We start from the raw sequence: 26,118 nt of genomic DNA on the forward strand, positions 1-26,118 counted from the left end.
CATAAGTTGGGGTCTGTGTTGCTTAGTCTATCTTCCCAGCTTATATCGGTTAGGACTTGGTTCACTTGGTCCCACTTTATGTTCTTATCATTGAAGTTGAATTTGGTGATGGCTCCCTCATGACTAATCTCATTATGTCGGTCTGGAGCTCCATGCATACATGTCTGAACCTCGATTATGTTCTGATCTGAGTATATTGTTTTTGATATGGTGACATTTCTTATCAGATCATCATTGTTAGTAAAGATGAGGTCTAGTGTATTCTCCAGTCTAGTAGGCTCTATTATTTGCTGGTTTAAGTTGAATTTTGTGCAGAGATTTAAAAGCTCGTGTGTGTGTGAATTCTCGTAAGAGCTGCCTCCTGGAGTTATCACTGCAACAACATTATTTGCTATATTCCTCCATTTTAGGTGCCTTAAGTTGAAATCCCCAAGGAGCAAGATGTTGGGGGCAGGAGCTGGCAGATTTTCCAGACATTGGTCAATTTTTAACAGCTGTTCCTGGAATTGCTGGGACGTTGTATCCGGAGGCTTGTAGACTACCACAATGACTAGGTTTTGGTTCTCGATCTTTATGCTAAAACTTCCACTACATCATTTGAGGCATTAAGCAGTTCTGTGCAAACAAGTGACTCTGCGATATAACACTGTGATTTGCTAATACTTTACAGAAGGAAAATACTACAATTTGGTGTAGGGCAATACTGTTTTTGGCAGGTATTTATACTACTATGTGGTAATTAGTCAATGTATGAACTTGGTCATCTAGTCTTGAAGTTTTAAGATTTAGGTAATTGGGAGATTTATTGGTAATGTTAAATATTGAGTATTGAGTATTTAGTCTAGGGTGATTAAGTGGCTTTTGAGAAGAATATTAAATTGATTTTCAGACTGGGTTACTTTAGTATTTTCTGGTAATGGATTCCAAATTTTGGGGCCCTTCATGTGCATTGAGTTTTTACACAATGAGATATGGACATGGGGTACATCAAAAAGAAATCTGTCTTGTGTTATGGTCGTGTGTCCTGTTAAGGTTGGTGAGGAGAAGTTTGAGTGGAGGGTTTATGTTTGCATGTATTGTTGTGTATGTAGTAGGCACATGAATAATTATGGATGCTCTTTATAGTGAGCAGATTTAGACTTGAATATTGGTGGAGTATGCTGTCAGGAGTGGGAATTTCTTATCATTCTATCTGCAGCTTTTAGCTGGGATATTAGTGGTCTTAGGTGATTTAATGTTGTTGATCCCCATGCACAAATTCCATATGTGAGATAAAGGTAGATGAGTGAAAGATACAGTGCAAGGAGAGCTGATTGTGGAACACAGTATGGTATCTTTGATAGTATGCCTACAGTCTTAGAGATTTTCTTGGTAATTTGTATGTGTCTGGAACTTGAGGCTACTGTTAAGGTGGGTTCCTAGGAATTTTTCCTCTGCAAGTCTTGTGACGGGTGATCCGTTTAGCGTTAAGTGGAACATTTGCAGCTCTGTTTCCAAACTGAATGAAATAGGTTTTGTCAGTATTCAGGGTACGTTCACTAGTCATCATCCAGGCAGACATTTTCTGCAATTCGGCATTGACAGTGTTGGCGAGCATGATTGGGGTTGGGTTGGAGAAGACATAAGTAGTGCCATCTGCAAATAATATTGGTCTGAGTAATTGTTATGCATTCGGTAGGTCATTGATGTAGATGAGAAAGAGGAGGGGTCCAAGGACACTTCCTGTGGGACTCCTTCTGTGACTCGTTGAGTGGAAGAGTTTGCACAATTTGTGTACAGATATTGGCTTCTGTTCTTTTCTTTTCTAATATTTTATTTTTTCTAGCAATTTTAGTGGCCTGTGATACCAATATAATGCATATTGTATATATCCACTCATTGTATGCAACACAATAACCACAAAAAAATTATCATTATATTGTTTACACAAACCAAAAATTAAATAAGTTGTTTATTACTATTGTTCTGTAATATATATACAGATATAGAGTTACTGGACACATTCCTAGAAATGCTACAGTTTGTGGGACTCTTCGAAACGTGCTGTTTTACACTCCTCACACATAAAGCGGGTGTTCTGCATTTTTGTGGGTGGATTGTTGTGGTTGTGCAGGTTGTTGTTGTGTGTGGGTGGTTGAAGGTGGCCTTTATTGTGGATGTGCTGAGTCGTCGTCATTGTCGTCGCTGCCGCAGCCTCCACCACTACCAGCAGCATGTATATTATCCATCCTAACTGTAACATCACCCATTACCCATACCATCTTCCCCACCAACCATGCTGTCTTCCCCACCACCCACACCATCTATCCCACCACCCACACCATCTTCCCCATCATCCACACCATCTACCCTATCACCCACACCATCTACCCCACTACCTACATCATCTTCCCCACCACCCACACCATCTACCCCACCACCCACACCATCTACCCCACCACCCACACCATCTATCCCACCACCCACATCATCTTTCCCACCAACCACACCATCTACCCCACCACCCACACTATCTACCCCACAACCCACACCATCTACCCCACCACCCACACCATTTACCCACCACCCACACCATCTACCCCACCACTAACAGTCTTCACCACCACCCACACCATCTACCCACCACTAACAGTCTTCGCCACCACCCACACCATCTACCCACCACTAACACTGTCTTCACCACCACCCATGCTGTCTTCTCTTTCACTATCTGTTCCTGGTGTAAGGCCACGGGATGTACTCCAAGATGTACTCCTTCCTGTTGGAATAGCATATGACACACTACAGAATGCATGTAGTCTCGTATAAATTGATGCTTCACAGGAGAATATTCCTCTTCATTGTCGCTACTGGAATTGTAATCAAGAGCTTGGAAATGACAATCAGTATCACTATTGTTAAGCCTTATACCTAATACTAGTAGGTTAGTATACTGGCATAACAATTCTGACAGAGTTGGGGACAGAAATTAAAGATCCACTAAAACCTTACTTTTAATGAAAGAAATTCAAGACAGCAAGGGTTACACCAATACATAAAGATGGTGATCCTACAGATGTAAACAACTATAGGCCAATATCAAACTTACCATTGCTATCAAAAATCTTCGAGAAACTCGTGCACAGGAGACTATATTAATTTATAACGTCACAAAACATACTCAACCCCTGCCAATTTGGATTCAGGAAAAATAAAAGCACTAATGATGCAATTATAAAAATGCTAGACCTGCTTTACACAGCATTGGAAAATAAGGAATATTTGCTAGGAATTTTTATTGACCCAAGAAAAGCGTTTGACACAGTTGACCACAGCATCCTACTCCACAAACTTAACCACTATGGTATAAGAGGCCGTGCGCTTGCATATTTCAAATCCTACCTTTCTAACAGGTATCAGTATGTCACCATTAAAGACACAGCCTCATCAATACGGCCACTTGATACTGGAGTTCCGTAGGGAAGTGTCCTTGGGCCCCTGCTCTTCCTCATTTACATCAATGATCTTCCAAACATATCCCAACACCTGAAACCCATTCTCTTTGCAGACGACACGACTTATGTCATCTCCCACTCTAATCTTGCCACCCTCAACACCATTGTTAACGAGGAGCTGCTCAAAATATCGACTTGGATGACAGCCAATAAACTTACACTTAACACTGACAAAACCTACTATATTATGTTTGGTAGCAGAGCAGGTGTTGCGCAACTTAACATTAAGATCGACAACGCTCTAATTGCCAGACATAATGAGGGCAAATTCCTTGGCCTATACCTCGACAACAACCTAAATTTCAGCACCCATATCCAACACATAACACAAAAGTATCCAAAACGGTTGGGATCCTCTCCAAGATATGATACTACGTGCCGCAAACTGCCCTTCTCACACTATACCATTCACTTATATATCCATACCTCACCTATGCTATCTGTGCTTGGGGTTCAACTGCAGCAATGCACCTAAAGCCAATAATAACCCAACAAAAAGCCACAGTAAGAATAATCACTAAATCCCATCCCTGGCAATGCCCCCCCCCCCCACTCTTCATAGATCTAAACTTACTCCCTGTTCAGAACATCCACGCCTACTACTGTGCAATCTATAACTACAGGACCTTAAATTCCAATATTAACCTTGACCTAAAATGCTTTCTTGATAGTTGTGACAGGATCCACAGGCATAACACCAGACACGAACATCTCTATGACATTCCCTGTGTCCGACTAAACGTTTACAAAAATTCAATGTATTTCAAAGGACCTAAAATCTGGAACACCCTACCTGAAAACTCTAGAACTGCAGACACACTCATCACTTTCAAAACTAGAGTTAGAAAACATCTTATCTCCCTGATACACCCCAACAACTAACTACATGATAACCACCTGGTGGTTCACAATTACACTCACTCACCCACTGGCTATAAACACAGAAATACTAATCTTAATCTTAAAATAATGAATCCTAACTGGTTATAAGTTTGCCTATGATACTCCAATATAGACACTTTGTATTGTGCCAAAACAAAAGTATTCACAGTGCTAAACTCACAAATTATAATGTAGTCACCTAGACCTATTACCATAATCTGTAAAGATTTAATGTTAAGAATTAATCTAAGTCTGCCCGAAGTGCTTAGCCATGCTAGGTGTCCTAGTGGCCCCCTCAGTAATTAGTATTTTATAACATGTAAACCACACAATATCCAAATCCTGTAAACCCCACATTGTAACCCTTATAGAGAATAAACTTGATTTGATTTGATTGTTCTAACCCACATCACCAGAGATACCCAATAACTTCCTAGTATTTTGCAATGTATTACTTCCAGTGTACACAATTATATCCAATACAAGACCACTGTAGCAATCACAAAGTATAAACAACTTTATACCAAAGCATTTCCTCTTGCTTGGTATATACTTTTTGAAAGACAGTCTGCCTATGAACAAAATCAGACTCATCAATAACAAGCTTCCTGAAGGGATAAAAGTACGTACAGAACTTTTGTTTCAGATACACGAGCACATTCCTGTCAGGCCTTGTTTTGTTTGAGAAGTGTAGCATATGCAACAGTAGCAGAAATTGTTTCACTGGTATTATATCACTGAATGCTGGGGTTGAAACTAGGCGGTGACATTGTGCTTATACACATGAGACATAAGCATTACTGTGGCAAGGAACAGAAACATCTCAGCCACAGTTGTCTCCTTCCACTGGTGTAGGCGTGATCTTGGTGAAATAATTGCTTTTGCCATGGTGGAATCGAAGTATGTGTTACTTTCCCTGACAATAATTTCCATCAGGGGTTCATCAAAGATTAACTTGAAACACTGTAGTTCAGTCTTATTCTTCCCAAGTGTACAAGATGGCCATATTCCACTTTGAGTTTCATCAAAGTGATGGGGATTGGGAACAAAACTGGCACCCTGCTGGCAATCCCAGATGTGGTCTCCTGGTGGGTACTGGATATTGACAGGTGGTTGCTGCTATGCAGATTGTTGTGGTTATGGTTGTGCAGGTTGTTGTGGTATGTGGGTGGTCAAAGATGGCCTTTTTTGTGGATATGCCGAGTTAGTGGCGTGACTACCAGCCTGGGGTGCCGCTGGTGCCACATGACGCAGAGCACCAACACCACCACCTACTGCTGCACGTATAGTATCCATCCCAATTGTAACAATATCACCATTTTCACTATCTGTTCCTGGTGTAGGGCCATGGGATGTACTCTGAGATGTATTCCTTCCCCATGTAACATCATATAAACTGACACTTCACTGGAGAATATTCCTCTTTACTGTCGCTACTGGAACTGTGATCAAGAGCTTGGAAATCACGATCACTATCATCGCCACTGCTCACATCTGAGTTCTAGACGCTTGAAAATATGAGTTTCCTCTTTTGCCCTGGTATAACTGAACATGAACAAGATGGGCCAGCACCAGAGGTGGAAGGTTGAGGGTCATCTGGGTTTTCAGCATTATTTCCAGTATCCTGGACATTACTTTCAATCACAAACTTCTCAAAACCATAAAATTCATCTTCACTGACACTTCCATCTGTGTTAGATCTATCACTTGGGAAGAGAAGAGTCTCAATTAGCCGGGGAGTGAGGAATTTCTTACTTCGAGGCATGGTGAACAAGGCCTACAAATGGTATTCCCGTAATGCAGCACTGGCTCCCCAATTTTTTTTTTATGCTGTGCACACTGAGCAAGCAGACCCATTCACTCACATGTGGGTCTACCAGCTTCCGCTAAATTTGAAGCCACTAGAATTTTGGCGTAGTATTATGGGACCGACACTGACAATGAAAAGGTTAATTAAGGATCCCTTTTTGGGGATTCATAAATATTAACTGGGATATCTATTAACATTTTTACTAACAAAACTGAGATGACTCTACGATTCTGATAAAATTATATAATTTTGCAGACTTGGAATTTGGAAAAAAAAAGTACAAGGCATAGATGCCAAAAGTTAAGAGAAAATGCAAAACCCAATGGGAAAATTTTTGGCTGAAACATCAAGTGATTTTTACACCTTGAATAAAATTAATACAGTGCAAACAGAGCTGAGCAAACCTTAACTGGTTGCCGTGCATACTGAGAATCTCCCGGATGAGACGTGAAAATGGCAGTCTGGGCACTAACAGTTCTCCTCCTTTCTGGAAACGACGAATTTCCTGTAAGGCAACTGTTCCAGGTCGGAATCTGTGCTTTCTCTTCACCTCACCAGAACTCTTGGAGCTCTGCCTCTGAAAAATAAATGAGCACTAAAAATTATTTCTAGGACAAACCTCTTCCACACGAATATTGTAAACATGTACGCTCCACAAGGCACAGTACTCACTCCCACTCTATTCCTCATCCTCATATCTGACATAGACAGAGATGTAAGCCATAACTCCATGCCTTCCTTTGTGGATGACACCCAAATTGCCATGACAGTGACCTCCATCAAAGACACTGCACGACTCTAAGCAGACATCAACCAAATCTTCAAATGGGCCACTAAAAACAATATGAAGCTCAACAAAGAGAAATTTCAACTACAGCAGGGCCCCACTTTACAGTGTTTCACTTTAAGGCATTCCACTAATACGGACATTTCATATTATGACCAAAACTCACTATACGGCTGTCCCACCTGTCTTTCTAATATGGTCACTGTGCCCCACCAAGTTTGTTTACATTCTCTGTGAGCACACCCCTCCATTATGTCTGGAAACTTTCCAAAATTTCAAGTGTTTTAACGTTATTGTATATTTTATACGTACTCAGATAATTATACTTGTGTGTACCTGTATCTAAATATACTTACTGTGCTGGCATGCAGGTGCACATTAAAATCACTAAGAATCTCTCCACTCTTGAACACGCCATAATAATATTAATGATAATAATCTCTTGGGCACATTAAATATCGTATATTATGTTAATATAGACATTTCCATTAATCCATCTGTGATATTATTTTCAAAATTATATAAGAAACACATTACATAACACATAAACATGATACATACAGCCACACTATAAAAACTGGCATAAATATGAGATGTGTTTACCAAGCGGCTTGTAGGAGTGTCGGAAGAATTTCGTTTTCTCTAGTCCAACACCAGTTACAGAGGGATAATTGTAGAAAATATTCCTTTTGTATGCCTTCCCTCTATTTATAGCTATTCATGACCCTTGTGGGAAAAATTGGGTTATGTTCCTGGGAGCCCCCAAAAAACCAAACAACTTCTTTTTAGACCAACAGATCTTACAAAAATAAAAGTGAATATGTAACTGTAGTGCATTGTCATGATATATTACTGCTTAAGAATACAAGTGCAATAGAAATAATAGCATTTCTTACCTTAAATTGTGGGTAATGGTGTTTGTGGATGATTGTGAAGAGAGTGGATATGGAAGGTGTGGCCCTACTGGGCTGAGGTGGATGGTTGTTGGTTGTCACCAGAAGTGGATGGTAGAGGTTCTGGTACTGCAGTTGATGGTTGTACTGGAGTGTGCATAAATTCTGTAATGGATCTCTGGGCTCTTTTACCTTGCAGTACATTGTACAGCTGACAGTAAGGCATCATCAGCTGGTTTAGACCCCATTTCAAAGCACTACTTCTAGATTTGTCAAGGTCCTCTTCATGAAAAAGTCTGCTAGTTTAGCAGCAACATGGAACTGCTCAAGTAACTGCTGCAATGCTAACTGGCTTTCTTCAGGTTCTTCTTCATCTTCTGTTATGTGGCTTCCTTGTATCTGCTCATCGAGCTCTGCCAACATTTTCTCTGGACTCCTGTCTTCATCATCATGTTCTAAGAGCTCATTCACATCTTCATTCATATCTTCAAAACCATCACCTGGTAATCTTGCCAGCTGAACGATTTCTTGAACCTGAATCTCAAGCAAGGAATAACCAGTGAAAGAATTAACTACAGAAGGCCATAACTTTCCCCAGCCTGAATTTAATGTTGATTGGGGCACCTCATTCCATGCACTTCTAGCATAGCTTATGGCATCTGAAATGTTAAATATATTTCAGAAGCTTGGAACTCTCAGGTTGGAGTCCAGTGATGCAACTAGTTTTTTTCATAACGTTTTTGTGTAGTTACACTTGCATAATTTAACTCCCCGATCCAGTGGTTGTATTAGAGATGTTGCATTTAGAGGTAAAAATACAACTTTTATACATGGGGTCACATCCAGCAAAGCTTGTGGATGAGTACAGGAATTATCAAGAATGAAGTGAACCTTGAATGTAAGGTTCTTGCTGTGCAGGTAAAACTTGACTTCAGGAATAAAGTGATGCTTAAACTAGTCAATAAATATTTCCTCTGTCATCCATGCTGACTGGTTTGACCTCCAAATTACTGGTAAGGTGCTTTTATCTAAACTTTTCAAAGCACAAGGATTCTTATAGCGATAAATAACCATGGGCTTACACTTTAAATCACCTGACACATTACCACAAAGGAGCAAAGTGAAGCGATCCTTTGCTGTCTTGAAGCCCGGTGCACTCTTCTCTTGCTGACTGATGTAAGTTCTTGTTGGCATTTTTTACCAAAAAAACACTTGTCTCGTCAGCATTAAACACCTGATGTCGCTCATAATCTCCCTCAGAAATAATTTCCTGCAATTCATCAGGGAAATTACTTGCTGCTGTATGATCAGCTGAAGCACTTTCACCAGAAAACTTAATATTATGTATCTTATTATGCAACTTAAAATTGTGAAACAACCCTGTGGTAAACACACACTTTTTCAGGCCTTCCATATCACACACTGCATTAAACAATTGCAAGACCTTTTCCCTAATTAAGATGAAGTTAAATGGTGCACCTTTCTTTGTATTTTGTTCGATCCACTCGAGCAACAAGTTTTCAGTTTTATTTACTTGCTGTGATCTGTGTGTCATTCTTTTCATGAGGTGACATCTTGTGTTATTCATTACATAAGCGCATATATTTTCCTCGTTGTGTTTAATTATATGAACTGATGCTTCATTAAGGCCATAGGCCCTCACTATATCCACTACACGCGAGCCACTCTTAAGCTTGTCTAATATCACAATTTTCCTCGTAACTCCTAGACTTAAATGCTTAAACCTTTTCTTGCCACTTTGAGCAACACTTGTATGCCTACTGGGTGCCATGACTGCTTGGCTGATTTATGATAGAGCAATTAAAGCAGTATAGGTATCTAAACAAACACAGCAAGCTCCATCCTAACACAGATTCGTCCAACACACGTATGAACCGAGCTGGGAGGGAGGTGGGGGTTGGCGGGGGATGGCAGAGAGTAGGGAAGAATGGCGGTAGGTCTTCCCCATTGACTCAATGGTGTAATCCACATCCCCTTCCACAGCGACAGCGAGCTCAAATTTTTTTCCCCTCCCGCAACTGTGTTAAATTAATTTTACAAATCGTTAAACAAAAATACAGTATGCAGCAATTCTTCAATCATATTATAATCAAAATGTACCAGACAAAACCACATTAAACAACAGTCTACTGTAACTACAGCATCTGCTAGTAAAATGATATGATGGATAATGAGACCCTTCAGAGCCAAGGATGCCTAGCCTATGATGATCTCTTCAAACTGCTTGTTCTCTCTAGGCTGGAATACTGCTGTACACTGCCTCCTTCAAGGCAGGCGAAATTGTTGACTTGGAGAGTGTACAAAGAACTTTCATGGCACACATAAGTACGATAAGGTGTTGATCCCCAAAACCCTCTCCAGGTATACTCCAGATAAGTCACTTCCTACAACACTAGATACTAAATTCCAGTTTTAGTTTAATATTTTTTATGTACCGAATACCCATCCTATGTGTGTAAGGATTACAGAGGCACATACTGGGTCCAGGGACTGGGCACCAAAGTTTTGATAGCTAAACAAGGTACAAAGGTAATGAACTCACAAGTAACAAATGTAAAGAATCATCTACATATCTATACATGATTACAATCATGAACAAATTATAAAGTAATGAGCAATTCACACTTCCACACCCAGTCACAACTGTAACGAGTCATTAGTGCAAATATTAATTGGGTCACACACACACACACATACACGAGCACACACAATCGAGCACACACACACACACACATACACGAGTGCACACACACATACACACACACAGATGATAATAAACTATGCACGATTAGGGTCACAAGTGACATGGTCCTTAGGCAAATAGATACATTAAAACCTAACAAATCCCCAGGCCTTGATGAACTGTACTCAAGGGTTCTAAAGGAATGTAAAGAGAAGCTTAGCAAACCTTTGGCAAATCTTTTCAGCATATCACTACAAACTGGCATGGTGTCAGATAATTGGAAACTGGCAAATGTGATACCTATTTTCAAAGCAGGTGACAGGTCCTTAGCTTCGAACTATAGACCAATAAGCCAAACCTCCATAGTGGGAAAATTTATGGAATCAATAATTGCCGAGGCAGTTCGTAGCCACCTCGAAAAGCATAAATTAATCAATGAATCTCAGCATGGTTTTCCAAAGGGGAGTTCCTGCCCTACAAATTTATTAACTTTTCACTAAGGTATTTGAGGAGGTAGATCACGGTAATGAATATGATATTGTGTATATGGACTTCAGTAAGGCTTTTGACAGGGTCCCACATCAAGGACTATGGAGGAAAATTAAGGCACATGGAATAGGAGAAATTTTTTCCTGGATAGAGGCAAGATTGGCAAATAGGCAGCAGAGAGGTTTGCATAAATGGGGAGAAATCAGAGTGTGGAAGCGTCACGAGCGGTGTTCCACAGGGGTCAGTGTTGGGACCCCTGTTGTTCACAATCTACATAAACGACTTCGATGAGGGCATTAAGAGCAATATAAGCAAGTTTGCCGATGACACCAAAATAGGCCGTCGAATTCATTCTGACGAGGACATTAGAGCACTCCAGGAAGATTTGAATAGACTGATGCAGTGGTCGGAGAAGTGGCAGATGCAGTTTAATATAGACAAATGCAAAGTTCTAAATGTTGGACAGGACAATAACCATGCCACATATAAGCTAAATAATGTAGATCTTAATATTATGGATTGCGAAAAAGATTTAGGAGTTCTGGTTAGCAGTAATCTGAAACCAAGACAACAGTGCATAAGTGTTCGCAATAAAGCTAGCAGAATCCTTGGCTTCATATCAAGAAGCATAAATAATAGGAGTCCTCAGGTTATTCTTCAACTTTATATATCCTGGTTAGGCCTCATTTAGATTATGCTGCACAGTTTTGGTCAGCGTATAACAGAATGGATATAAATGCTCTGGAAAACGTACAAAGGAGGACGACTAAGTTGATCCCATGTATCATACACCTTCCCTATGAGGATAGACTGAGGACCCTGAATCTGCACTCTCTAGAAAGGCGTAGAATTAGGGGGAATATGATTGAGGTGTATAAATGGAAGACAGGAATAAATAAAGGGGGTGTAAATAGCGTGCTGAAAATATCTAGCCTAGACAGGACTCGCAGCAATGGTTTCAAGTTGGAAAAATTCAGATTCAGGAAGGATATAGGAAAGCACTGGTTTGGTAATAGTGTTGTGGATGAGTGGAGCAAACTCTCAAGTACAGTTATAGAGGCTAAAACACTGTAGTTTTAAAAATAGGCTAGATAAATACATGAGTGGGAGTGGGTGGGTGCGAGTTGGACCTGATTAGCTTGTGCTACTAGGTCAGTTGCCGTGTTCCTTCCTTAAGTGAATGTGACCTGACCTGACTAGGTTGGGTGCACTGGCTTAAGCCAGTAGAAGACTTGGACCTGCCTCGCATGGGCCAGTAGGCCTGCTGCAGTGTTCCTTCTTTCTTATGTTGTTAATTGCGCACACACAGGAGCACATTCACTCATAAGACCTCACACATAGAACCACACACAAGAGCACACAAATGCACGAGCACCCATGAGAAGTTATGTATCAACCCCTGCAACACATATAGGGTAGTACACATACACACGAGCATACATACACACATCTGGTCCAGCAAATGGCTTCTCGAATTTAATCCTGCCAAATGCAAAGTCATGAAGATAGGGGAAGGGCACAGAAGACCACAGACAGAGTATAGGCTAGGTGGCCAAAGACTGCAAACCTCACTCAAGGAGAAAGATCTTGGGGTGAGTATAACACCGAGCATGTCTCCGGAAGCACACATCAATCAGATAACTGCTGCAGCATATGGGCACCTGGCAAACCTGAGAACAGCATTCCGACACCTTAGTAAGGAATCATTCAAGACACTGTACACCGTGTATGTCAGGCCCATACTGGAGTATGCAGCACCTGTTTGGAACCCGCACTTGATAAAGCACGTCAAGAAACTAGAGAAAGTACAAAGGTTTGCAACAAGGTTAGTTCCAGAGCTAAGGGGAATGTCCTATGAAGAAAGATTAAGGGAAATCGGCCTGACGACACTGGAGGACAGGAGGGTCAGGGGAGACATGATAACGACATATAAAATACTGTGTGGAATAGACAAGGTGGACAAGGACAGGATGTTCCAGGGAGGGGACACAGAAACAAGAGGCCACAATTGGAAGTTGAAGACACAAATGAGTCAGAGAGATAGTAGGAAGTATTTCTTCAGTCATAGAGTTGTAAGGCAGTGGAATAGCCTAGAAAATGACGTAGTGGAGGCAGGAACCATACACAGTTTTAAGACGAGGTTTGATAAAGCTCATGGAGCGGGGAGAGAGAGGGCCCAGTAGCAACCGGTGAAGAGGCGGGGCCAGGAGCTAAGACTCGACCCCTGCAACCACAAATAGGTGAGTACAAATAGGTGAGTACGCACGCACGCGGGAGCAACAGCTCGTTTTCGCTCGTGAATCTTTAGTAGTTAGTGGCCAATCAAAGCCACTGCCAGGGTCATCGGAAGTTGACAGTGTCAGTGAACAACCCGAGAAGTGATACACGATCTGTCCCAATCAGAAAAGGGAGGTGAAGGATACGGACACATGAAAACAATTTGAATCAGTGCCAAGAGAGAGTGGAATGGCCATAAGCCTAGTTTGGGTGTAGGTGGTTGTTGTGATAGAAACACAGGCCTTATCTCTAGGCTTTATTGAACATAGAATCTTCATACTACTTCTGCAACAACAAAATATAATGACTAGTACATCTAATAATGGCTTCTACAGGGATGGTGATGTCTTGCATATGTCAAGAGAAAAGTTATAACTACAGGCCACATATTTAAACTCACCATGTAATCTGCATCGCTGATAAATGGATAAAGTAGGAGAGAATCACACACCATGTGTTGGTGCCCATGACAAACACCAAACTGTTGTTGTTGTTAAGGGCCCCTAGAGGTGGTGCAGTATTATCCTGCTGCTGCTCCCCACAGGACCAGTATCACTACAATCTCCCCCTTCTAAAATATCAGAGACAGTAATCTCCCAAACTGTTAGGTGGGCGACGTACACGTCCCGACCTTCGTAGCCCTTGAGCCTCTTCACCAGGTTCGATATTTTCCAGCGGGGTTTGATTAACTGCTGGAGCAGAATCCTCTATTTCCATAGGGGTAGTCTCAAGGGGCTTTCCAGGAGAAAACGAAGCATCTTTCACATCTATTGGTGTATCTTGAGATTCCACACTAATAGGGATTTCAACTGGGGCTAAATGTCTTGTAGATACTGTAGTCTCTTCACCATTTTGGTAGCGAATGTGGGCATAGTGTGGATTAGCTTGCAGGAGCTCTACCTCTTCCACTAAAGGATCCGTCTTGTTCATCCTACGGTGACTCTTCAGGAGAACGGGTCCAGGATGACATAACCAAGTGGGCACGGAGGCTCCCGTAGAGGAACGACGTGAATAGTTGAGGAGTCTTTCATGAGGGGTTGCATTAGTAGCTGTGCACAGCAGTGATCTAATAGAGTGAAGAGCATCAGGTAGGACAGTTTGCCAGTGTTGAACAGGTAGATTGCGCGACTTTAATGTCATTGTAACTGCCTTCCATATAGTACCATTGAACCGCTCCACTTGACCATTGCCTTGAGGGTTGTAGCTTGTTGTTCTGCTGCAGGCAATACCTTTGCTAGCCAAAAACTCCTAAAGTTCGTTACTCATGAACGAGGATCCCCTGTCTGAATGGATATAAGCTGGCATACCAAAAATAGAGAACAACTGTGAAAGACAACTAATAACAGTTGAAGCAGCCATATTTGCACAGGGGAATACAAAGGGAAACCTTGAATATTCATCTACTATGTTAAGGAAATACCTATTCTGATTTGTGCTTGGTAGAGGTCCTTTGAAATCTATATTCAATCTTTCGAAAGGCTGGGTGGATTTTATGAGATGAGTCTTCTCTGGCTGATGAAAGTTTGGCTTGCACTCTGCACATACTCTGCATGCTCTGATCACTTGTCGCACATCTTCCACTGAGTAGGGCATGTTCTTTGATTTGACAAAATGGTACAGGCGTGTAACTCCTGGGTGACACAAAGCCTTGTGGAGAGCTGAGAGTGATTGCAAATCATGACATGCTGCTCCACAGTGGGACCTAGAGAATGCATCAGGTGAGATGTTCTCTTGACCCGGTCGGTACAGAATATCAAAGTCATAACACGATAGTTCCATCCTCCAGCGTAATATCTTGTCATTCTTTATCCTACTTTTGTGCCTCTTGTCGAACATATACATCACGGACCGTTGGTCAGTCCTTATGGTGGAATGTCTACCAGTTAAATAATGCGTCCAGTGGCGAACTGCTTCTATGATGGCCTGGGCTTCCTTTTCTACAGCAGCATAACATTTCTCTGATCCTTGAAAAGTTCTCGAAAAGAAGGCTACTGGTCGTCCTGCCTGAGATAAGACTGCAGCAATGGCAATGTCAGATGCATCCGTTTCCACTTCGAATGGTAGGGACTCATCAATGGCTTGAACTACTGAGTTTTCAATGTCCTGTTTGAGAGTATGGAAAGCGGCTACTGCTTCCTTTGTCACAGGAAATGTGGTAGCACTCAATGGGCGGACTTTACTTGAATAGTTGTAGATCCATTGTGAGTAATAAGCAAAGAGACCAAGAGTTCTTCGGAGTGACTTTTTGTCTTGAGGCATTGGAAGTTCCCGTAGAGGTCGTAGTCGTTCAGGGTCTGGGAATATTGAACCTCCTTCCACTACATAACCAAGGATGCTAAGCCTTTTAGTTGAAAAAGTGCACTTTTCCTCATTGTAACTGATATTTTTCTTCTTGGCGGCTTCCAAAAACTTATCAAGGTTTGCATCATGTTCCTCCTGGGTCTTGCCACAAATGGTAACATTATCTAAATACGCGTAGGTTCCCATGAGTTGCTCTTCCTGAATGAGTGAATCCATAATTCGTTGGAAGCAGGCTACCCCATTGGTGACTCCAAAAGGGACTCTGGTAAACTGATACAGGCCATCACTAGCCTGAAACGCTGTGTATGGTTTATCTTCATTCCTTATAGGGACTTGATGATAGGCACTCTGCAGATCAATTGTGCTAAACACGTAGTACTGAGCAATTTTGTTCACTGTATCGTCAATTCGAGGTAGAGGGTACCCATCAAGAAGTGTAAATTTGTTGATTGTCTCAGAGTAATCGATAGCCAGTCTCCGTTTCCTATAACCATCTTTAACAACAACAACCTGTGCACGCCAAGGGGAATCACTCGGTTCTATAATACCCTCCTTCAGCAGCCTCTGAGTTTCTTTCTCAATGAACATCCGATCCTCATAAGAATAGCGGCGTGACTTAGCTGATATAGGATGGCAATCCGCGGTAAGATTTGCAAACAGCTTTGGTGGGTCTACCCTTAAAGTGCTAAGTCCACAGACAACAAGAGGAGGCAGTTCACCTCCATATGTTAAGGTGACACTACCATGCAGCTTCTGAAAGTCCTGACCAAGGATAACATCAGAGCACAGTTGTGGCAGAATAGCTAAATGTACATCTTGATAATCCTTTCCATTAACTCTGAGATTTACCTTACAAAACCCTAAGGTCTGAATAGAGAGAGATGTTGATGCCATGGAAACGGTACCTGATGAGTGATGTAGAGTCAAGGAGAGCCGTTTAACTAAGTCAAGGTTGATGAAACTCTCTGAGCTGCCACTATCAATAAGACCATCTACTTCGGTTCCTTTGATGAATACTTTCACAACTGCCTTTGACAGTGAATTTGGAGTAGCCGCAGAAGTCACTGTTGCTAGAGTCGCATGATCACTGGAATGTGTGGAGGCACTAGCTCTTGTTGATGCCTTAGCACGACATACTTTAGCAAAGTGACCTTTCTTGTGGCATTTATGGCACATTGCTTCACGAGCAGGACACTTTGGACGTGGATGTCTTGAAAAACCACAAAAGAAACACACCGTACCTGCTGCTGCTGTCACTGAGGCAGGTTCCACAGTAACTTCATTGCAAGAGTCTTGGTCAGGAATTGCAGCACTTACCACTCGAGAAGGCTGAGTGGTACTGTATACTTCAGAATTCTTCTGGGCTGAATCTAGAGCTCTTGCCTGGTCAAAGGCAGTGGCTAAGTCGAGAGTTTTATTCTCCAATAAACGCTGCCTTATTATTGGTGATTGCAGGCCACTGATAAAAGCATCCCTGATGGACTCTTCACAATACTGAGCAGCTGTCACTGCTTGGAAGTGACAGTCCTTACCTAAAATTTTCAGTGCTTGAAAGTATTCCTCTAAGGATTCATCAATCTGCTGGCGGCGAGTTGCAAGGCGATAGCGTGCAAATATTTCATTTGTAGGTTTAATATACTGAGACTTGAGGGTTTTGATAGCATCTTCGTAGGTATTACACTCAGAAATAGCCTCATATATCTTAGGTGACACAAAATTGATGAGCAGACTTAGTTTATCTAGATCTTCTTTAGGAAGGGCTCCCAAGAAGTTTTCGAAAGTCTTAAACCAGTGCTTCCATTCCTGAGCAGCCGTTGATAAGCTGGGGTCACAGTCTAGCCTCTCAGGTTTCAGTAAACGCTCCATGTTGTGATGTAGTCTAGCGCAGGATCACCACCAGGTAGCCCAGGATTCTATGTTCAATAAATTGTTGTGATAGAAACACAGGCCTTATCTCTAGGCTTTATTGAACATAGAATCTTCATAGTACTTCTGCAACAACAAAATATAATGACTAGTACATCTAATAATGGCTTCTACAGGGATGGTGATGTCTTGCATATGTCAAGAGAAAAGTTATAACTACAGGCCACATATTTAAACTCACCATGTAATCTGCATCGCTGATAAATGGATAAAGTAGGAGAGAATCACACACCATGTGTTGGTGCCCTTGACAAACACCAAACTGTTGTTGTTGTTAAGGGCCCCTAGAGGTGGTGCAGTATTATCCTGCTGCTGCTCCCCACAGGACCAGTATCACTACAGTGGTATTGCCACATCCCAATACCAAAATTCAAACAGAATAAGTGTGACCTAAGCCAGGGAGATAAAAGAAATGGGTAGTTGAGTTAGTGACGCCAGTGTACAGTGCATACAGTGATAGAGGAGTTAGTGAATACAGTGTTTAGTGAATACAGTGAAAAAGAAATAGAAGAGGAGCCAGAACGGGAAGCATCGTACAGCGCATGAGTGAAGCAGTGCAGGCCTGCCAGACGTAACGTACAGCCTTTTTGTGGTTGCTGGGGTATTGGCACTGTATATTACTGATAGCTGAGGGTCACAAGCCCTGCTCTGGAGAGCTGAATATCATACCTAGGGCACTAATCACTGACAGAGGAGTAGAACTGGGGAAAGGGAACAAAGATGGGGACCAGAGGCACTGTAGTGCACGTGCAGGCAGTAAGGTTGGACAATTAACACTAACATTGTTTATTCATTAAGTATAACTCCAGGTATACACATGTAGGTACACAGGTGTTTGTTCAGCAAGTAGGTATAGCTCCAGGTATACACGAGTAGGTGCACAGGTGTTTACTCAGTAAGTACAGCTCCAGGTATACATGAGTAGGTGCACAGGTGCTTATTCAGTAAGTATAGCTCCAGGTATACATGAGTAGGTGCACAGGTGTTTACTCATTAAGTATAGATCCAGGTATGCACGAGTAGGTGCAAAGGCATTGGCAGGGTACTCCCGGTACAGGCTCTCTCGGTACATAGCAGCATGCACGTGGAGAGTCTACGATAGGCCCAGAAGCCTGGCAGCGAGATTATCCCTCCCTCTCCTCCTCCCTCTCCCCTCGCTTGACTCAAGTGGCAGGATAGTAATGCACACATGCACACACACTACCATAACGGACCTGTCTCATAAACCCACTCATACCCACACATACCTACACATACCCACAGTTCACACTCTCCTTGTACCTCCCTTACCTCTCTCTTTCCCTCCCTCCCTCTTTCCCACCCTTCCTCCTCCTATACTTCCTCCATCTTCCCCCCACCTCCCCTCCCTTCCTCCCTACCTACCTCCCCTACCATTCTCTTTCCCTGGTTCCCTCTCTCTTTCCCTCCCTTCCTCCTCCTGCTATACCTTCATCTTCCCCCACCTCTCCTCCCTGCCTTCCTCTCTCTTTCCCTCCATTCCTCCCCCTGCTCCTCCTCCTCCTCCTATACCTCCACCATCTTCCCCCACCTCCCCTCCCTTCCTCCCTACCTACCTCCCCTACCCCTCTCTTTCCCTCCCTCCCTTCCTCCTCCTCCTATACCTCCTCCATCTTCCCCCACCTCCCCTCCCTTCATCCCTACCTACCTCCCCTACCCCACTCTGTCCTTCCCTCCCGTCCTCCTCCTGCTCCTCCTCCTCCTCCTATACCTCCTCCATCTTCCCCCCACCTCCTCTCCCTTCATCCCTACCTACCTCCCCTACCCCTGTCTTTCCCTCCCTCCCTCTTTCCCTCCCTTCCTCCTGCTTCTCCTCCTATACCTCTTCCATCTTCTCCCCACCTCCCCCCCTTCCTACCAACCTCCCCTACCTATCTCTTTCCCTCCCTTCCTCCTCCTGGTCCTCCTCCTATACCTCCTCCATCTTCCCCCACCTACCCTCCATTCTCCCCCTCCCTCTCCCCTTGCCTCATAGGCCTGCAAGAACACTACCCAACCCATATGCCCCACACACTCTAACACTCCCCTCCCCCCCTCTCTCTCTCTCCCTCCCTCTCTCTCTCTCTAACTTACACTCAACCACACTATCTATCCTCCTTCTCTTTCTCTAACCCTCTAGCTCACACTCAAACACACTCTCTGTCCCTCTCTATCATCCTCCTCCTATACCTCCTCCATTCCCCCCCTCACCTCCTCTTCCTTCTCCTCCTCCCTCTCCCCTCTCCTCCAAGGCCTGCAAGCACACTAAAGGCTGATCTTCCCCAACTCACATGCTCCACACACTCTGACTCTCCTTTCCCCCCTCTCTCTCTAACTCATACTCAACCACACTCCCTGTCTCTCTTTATCCCACTTTTTCTCCCTCATCATCTTCCTTCTCATCCTCCCTACACCTTCTACTCCCCTCCCCCCATTGCTCTTCCCCTGCCCCCCTCAGTCTTTCCCCCATCTCTCTTCCCTCTGCTGCTGTCTCCCCTCCAGCTCATTATCATTTTCCCCTCCCTGTCTCCTCCTCCCTTCTCCCCATAACACCCCCCTCTCCCCACAAAAAACACCCCCCTCCACAGCACCCTTGGCATAAGCTCTTCCTTCAGTGAAAAAAAAATGGGACACCAAAAACTTGGATGGAGAACCAGAGGAATGGTGGATGAAGTGAGTGGTGGACCTGGGAGAGAAGACTGGGAGGCAGAGCTCACGTGAAGAGAGGAGGAATGGGGGAGGAGGCTGGAAGAGATCAGAAAGAAAATGGAAGAGAAAATAGCTGAGAGCAGGAAATGGGAATTACAAATCACAGCAGCTGAAGCTAAGATACAGAGCTTGGTAGAAGAACTGAAGAGTCTGAAACAGCCTAAAGAACCAAAGGACAGTACAGCCATGACATCAAGAGCTACTACATCAGTCATCAATGAGGGGACAGTAGGGGACAAAGGAGATATAATGTATGCGATGACCCCATCGGACCCAAGGGGGGCCTGGGAAAATGCAGGGAGAAAAGAAAGAACTAATGTGGGGACTAAAGTCAATGAAGGATCTAAATTACACACAGAGGCTATAACAGACAACTGCCATGTCCAGGAACAAATAAGCAGAGGGACACCAGATAGGGAAGAGACAGCAAGAAGAAACGCATCAATGGTAGGAACTAATTTGAATCAGAGGATGCTCAGGGAAGCACAGTGGGAGGATGAAAGGGAGAGGGCCATTTTTGTCTATGGGCTCCAAGAAGTAGGTGGGGAAACTTACGAGGCAAGGAAACAGGAGGAGAAAAAAACGATTGAAAGCATCATGAAAGCAACAAGAGAGGGCGACATGACTCAGCTGACAAATTTTCAGAAAATTGGGTGGTTTGCGAGAGGAAAAAAGCGTCCAGTCAAAGTGATTTTCAATGCAGAGTCGGCTCGAAACCGGAACCTGCAGGAGAAAGCACGCCTAAGGGACAATCACGTGTTCCGGAGTGTGTACCTCGACCGAGACAGAACACAAGAAAGGATGACACTGAAAGAGAGGGTACAACGTCGCAAGGAGGAATGGGAGGCAAGGAAGGTGGAGTGCAGGAGAAATCAGGCCAATGTGGAAGAACAAACACAACCCCCTCCAGTACCACCCACAGAAGGAACACAACCATGGCAATCCCAAAGCAACCAAACGACCTAACCTAAAACTCACTCACTGCACCCTCTGCCCCCATCCCCCTCAGCACAAACCCCACCCCCACAGAAACCCACAGTAACCCACACATCCCCCTCTGCATAAACCCCACTACAACAGTAACCCTCAGTAACCCGTACATCCCCCTCAGCTCAAACCCCACTCCCACAGAAACCCACAGTAGCCCACACAATGTACCCTCTGCCCCCATCCCCCTCACCACAAACCCCATCCTCACAGTATCCCACAGCAACTCACACACTGTACCCTCTATCCCCTTTCCCCTCACCACAACCCCCTCCCCCATTGTAACCCCCCATAGGCCCTCTTCCCCCATCCCCCTCACCACCACCCCCACCCCAACTGAAACTCCCAATAGGCCCTCTGCCCCCACACCACACACCAGTCCCCACCCCCACACCAACCCCCTATAGGCCCCTGCTCCCCCTAACCCACCTCTCTCCACAGACCACAGTTATTGAAAAGAAGTTGAAGGTTTGGTACACGAACGTGGATGGAATAATGAATAAATGTGAGAAGTGGCACAAAAGAATCAAGGAGTTGTCCCCAGACATCATAGTGGTTACAGAAACGAAACTCACTGGGATAATAACAGATGCAATCTTCCCACCCGGATATCAGATCTTGAAGAAGAATAGAAGGAGCAGAGGGGGGGAAGAGGGGTTGCACTAATAAAAAAATGGTGGGGGTATCAAGAAATGGAAGGTATGGACGAGATTGGAGAAAGGGATTACATAGTAGATACAGTTCAGTCAGGGGAACACAACGTAGTCATTGCAGTTATGTATAACCCACCACAGAACTGCAGGAGGCCAAGAGAGGAATATGATGAATGCAACAGAGCAATGGTGGACACTCTAGCTGAGGTGGAACCACAGTCGATGGCCTCCACTCCAAACCAACAGATACAGATACTAATGCCGGAAAAAAAATCCCCCCCCCCCAGTACCAACAATACCACCAGTCCGATAACATTCTTCTTTGCAAATATACAGGGTCTAAAGCCAGCAACAAACAACAAAATACCTTTCATCCATGGACTGCTTGCAGAGGCAAAGGCAATGTTCGCGGCTTTCACTGAGACCCACATAAAGGATCACTTGGACAACGAAATATGGATCCCAGGTTACAACCTACACAGATGTGACAGAGTGAACAGGCAAAAAGGGGGGGTTGGCCTGTACATTGCAGAGTCACTTGTTTGCACAGAACTGCTAAATGCCTCAAATGATGTAGTGGAAGTTTTAGCAGTAAAGGTCGAGAACCAAAACCTAGTCATTGTGGTAGTCTACAAGCCTCCGGATGCAACATCCCAGCAATTCCAGGAACAGCTGTTAAAAATTGACCAATGTCTGGAAAATCTTCCAGCTCCTGCACCCAACATCTTGCTCCTGGGGGATTTCAACTTAAGGCACCTAAAATGGAGGAATATAGCAAATAATATTGTTGCAGAAATAACACCAGGAGGCAGCTCTGATGAAAACTCACACTCACGCGAGCTTTTAAATCTCTGCACAAAATACAATTTAAACCAGCAAATAATAGAGCCTACTAGACTGGAGAATACACTAGACCTCATCTTCACTAACAATGATGATCTGATAAGAAATGTCACCATATCAAAAACAATATACTCAGGTCACAACATAATTGAGGTTCAGACATGTATGCACGGAGCCCCAGACCGACAAAATGAGATTAGTCACGAGGGAGCATTCACCAAATTCAACTTCAATAACAAAAATATAAAGTGGGACCAAGTAAACCAAGTCCTAACCGATATAAGCTGGGAAGATATACTAAGCAACACAGACCCCAACTTATGCCTAGAACAGATTAACTCGGTGGCACTCAATGTATGCACAAGGCTTATTCCTCTAAGAAAAAGGAGGAGTAGATGTAAAATAGAAAGAGACAGGCGCTCCCTTTACAGGCGACGGAAAAGAATAACAGAGCGGCTAAAAGAGGTCAATATATCTGAAATGCGTAGGGAGACACTGGTCAGAGAAATAGCAAGCATCGAACTTAAGCTAAAAGAATCCTTTAGGAGTCAGGAATCGTGGGAAGAACTAAAAGCCATAAATTAAATCGAAAGAAACCCAAAGTATTTCTTCTCCTATGCCAAATCAAAATCGAGAACAACGTCCAGTATTGGGCCCCTACTTAAACAAGATGGGTCCTACACAGATGACAGCAAGGAAATGAGTGAGCTACTCAAGCCCCAATATGACTCAGTTTTTAGCAAGCCACTAACCAGACTGAGAGTCGAAGATCAAAATTAATTTTTTATGAGAGAGCCACAAAATTTGATTAACACAAGCCTATCCGATGTTATCCTGACGCCAAATGACTTCGAACAGGCGATAAATGACATGCCCATGCACTCTGCCCCAGGGCCAGACTCATGGAACTCTGTGTTCATCAAGAACTGCAAGAAGCCCCTATCACGAGCCTTTTCCATCCTATGGAGAGGGAGCATGGACACGGGGGTCGTCCCACAGTTACTAAAAACAACAGACATAGCCCCACTCCACAAAGGGGGCAGTAAAGCAACAGCAAAGAACTACAGACCAATAGCACTAACATCCCATATCATAAAAATCTTTGAAAGGGTCCTAAGAAGCAAGATCACCACCCATCTAGAAACCCATCAGTTACACAACCCAGGGCAACATGGGTTTAGAACAGGTCGCTCCTGTCTGTCTCAACTATTGGATCACTACGACAAGGTCCTAAATGCACTAGAAGACAAAAAGAATGCAGATGTAATATATACAGACTTTGCAAAAGCCTTCGACAAGTGTGACCATGGCGTAATAGCGCACAAAATGCGTGCTAAAGGAATAACAGGAAAAGTCGGTCGATGGATCTATAATTTCCTAACTAACAGAACACAGAGAGTAGTCGTCAACAGAGTAAAGTCCGAGGCAGCTACGGTGAAAAGCTCCCATCTTGTTCCTCATCCTCATATCCGACATAGACAAGGAAGTCAGCCACAGCACTGTGTCTTCCTTTGCAGATGACACCCGAATCTGCATGACAGTGTCTTCCATTGCAGACACTGCAAAGCTCCAGGTGGACATCAACCAAATCTTTCAGTGGGCTGCAGAAAACAATATGAAGTTCAACGATGAGAAATTTCAATTACTCAGATATGGTAAACATGAGGAAATTAAATCTTCATCAGAGTACAAAACAAATTCTGGCCACAAAATAGAGCGAAACACCAACGTCAAAGACCTGGGAGTGATCATGTCGGAGGATCTCACCTTCAAGGACCATAACATTGTATGAATCGCATCTGCTAGAAAAATGACAGGATGGATAATGAGAACCTTCAAAACTAGGGAGGCCAAGCCCATGATGACACTCTTCAGGTCACTTGTTCTATCTAGGCTGGAATATTGCTGCACACTAACAGCACCTTTCAAGGCAGGTGAAATTGCCGACCTAGAAAATGTACAGAGAACATTCACGGCGCGCATAACAGAGATAAAACACCTCAATTACTGGGAGCGCTTGAGGTTCCTAAACCTGTATTCCCTGGAACGCAGGAGGGAGAGATACATGATTATATACACCTGGAAAATCCTAGAGGGACTAGTACCGAACTTGCACACGAAAATCACTCACTATGAAAGCAAAAGACTTGGCAGACGATGCACCATCTCCCCAATGAAAAGTAGGGGTGTCACTAGCACGTTAAGAGACCATACAATAAGTGTCAGGGGCCCGAGACTGTTCAACTGTCTCCCAGCACACATAAGGGGGATTACCAACAGACCCCTGGCAGTCTTCAAGCTGACACTGGACAAGCACCTAAAGTCAGTTCCTGATCAGCCAGGCTGTGGCTCGTACGTTGGTTTGCATGCAGCCAGCAGCAATAGCCTGGTTGATCAGGCTCTGATCCACCAGGAGGCCTAGTCACAGACCGGGCCGCGGGGGCGTTGACCCCCGGAACTCTCTGCAGGTAAACTCCAGGTGGCAAGAAGGGCCCACTCAAGTAGAGCAAAGTTACTGGTCATTGGCGACTTCAATCACAGGGAGATTGATTGGGAAAACCTGGAGCCACATGGGGGTCCCGAAACACGGAAAGCCAAGATGATGGATGTGGTGCTGGCAAATCTCATGCGCCAACATGTTAGGGATACTACCAGAGAGAGAGGGGAGGATGAACCAGCAAGACTGGACCTCGTGTTCACCCTGAGTAGCTCAGACATTGAGCACATCCCATATGAAAGGCCCCTTGGAGCTAGTGACGACGTAGTTATGAGCTTTGAATACATCGTGGAGCTAAAAGTGGAGAGGGTAACAGGAGTAGAAAGGAAAAAGCTAAACTATAAAAGGGGGGACTACACAGGAATGAGGACCTTCCTGCAGGAGTTTCAGTGGGAACAGGAGTTGGTAGGAAAATCAGTAAACAAAATGATGGACTTTGTAACAACAAAATGCAAGGAGGCAAAGGAAAGGTTTGTTCCCAAGGGTAACAGAAATAATGGGAAGGACAGAACGAGCCCTTGGTTTACCTGAAGGTGGAGGGAGGCAAAAACTAAGTGCTCTAGAGAATGGAAAAAGTACAGAACGCAAAGGACTCATGAGAATAAAGAGATTAGTTGACGAGCCAGAAACGAGTATGCACAGATAAGGAGGGAGGCACAGTGGCAGTATGAAAATGACATAGCATCGAAAGTCAAGTCTGACCCGAAACTACTCTACAGCCACATCAGGAGGAAGACAACAGTCAAGGACCAGGTAATCAGGCCGAGGAAAGAAAGTGGGGAGCTCACAAGAAACGACCAGGAGGTATGTGAGGAGCTCAACATGAGTTTTCAGGAAGTATTTACAGTGGAGGCTGAAGGGACAATGGG

At 43.7% G+C, this 26,118-nt stretch overlaps 1 protein-coding gene across 2 annotated transcripts in view; it reads right to left on the bottom strand.

The window, feature by feature from the left end:
• Positions 1-26,118, bottom strand: part of LOC128693659 (uncharacterized) — a 191,092-nt gene that overhangs the window by 10,876 nt on the left and 154,098 nt on the right. Inside the window, exon 3 of one of the 2 annotated variants that reach the window (XM_070091243.1) lies at positions 6,591-6,781. In XM_070091243.1, coding sequence (XP_069947344.1) covers positions 6,591-6,781 — 191 coding nt within the window. The remainder of the gene's footprint in view (positions 1-6,590; positions 6,782-26,118) is intronic. The other variant, XM_070091244.1, reaches the window with a different exon arrangement.

Source organism: Cherax quadricarinatus, chromosome 34, assembly GCF_038502225.1.
Source record: "Cherax quadricarinatus isolate ZL_2023a chromosome 34, ASM3850222v1, whole genome shotgun sequence".
Lineage (NCBI taxonomy): Eukaryota > Metazoa > Arthropoda > Malacostraca > Decapoda > Parastacidae > Cherax > Cherax quadricarinatus.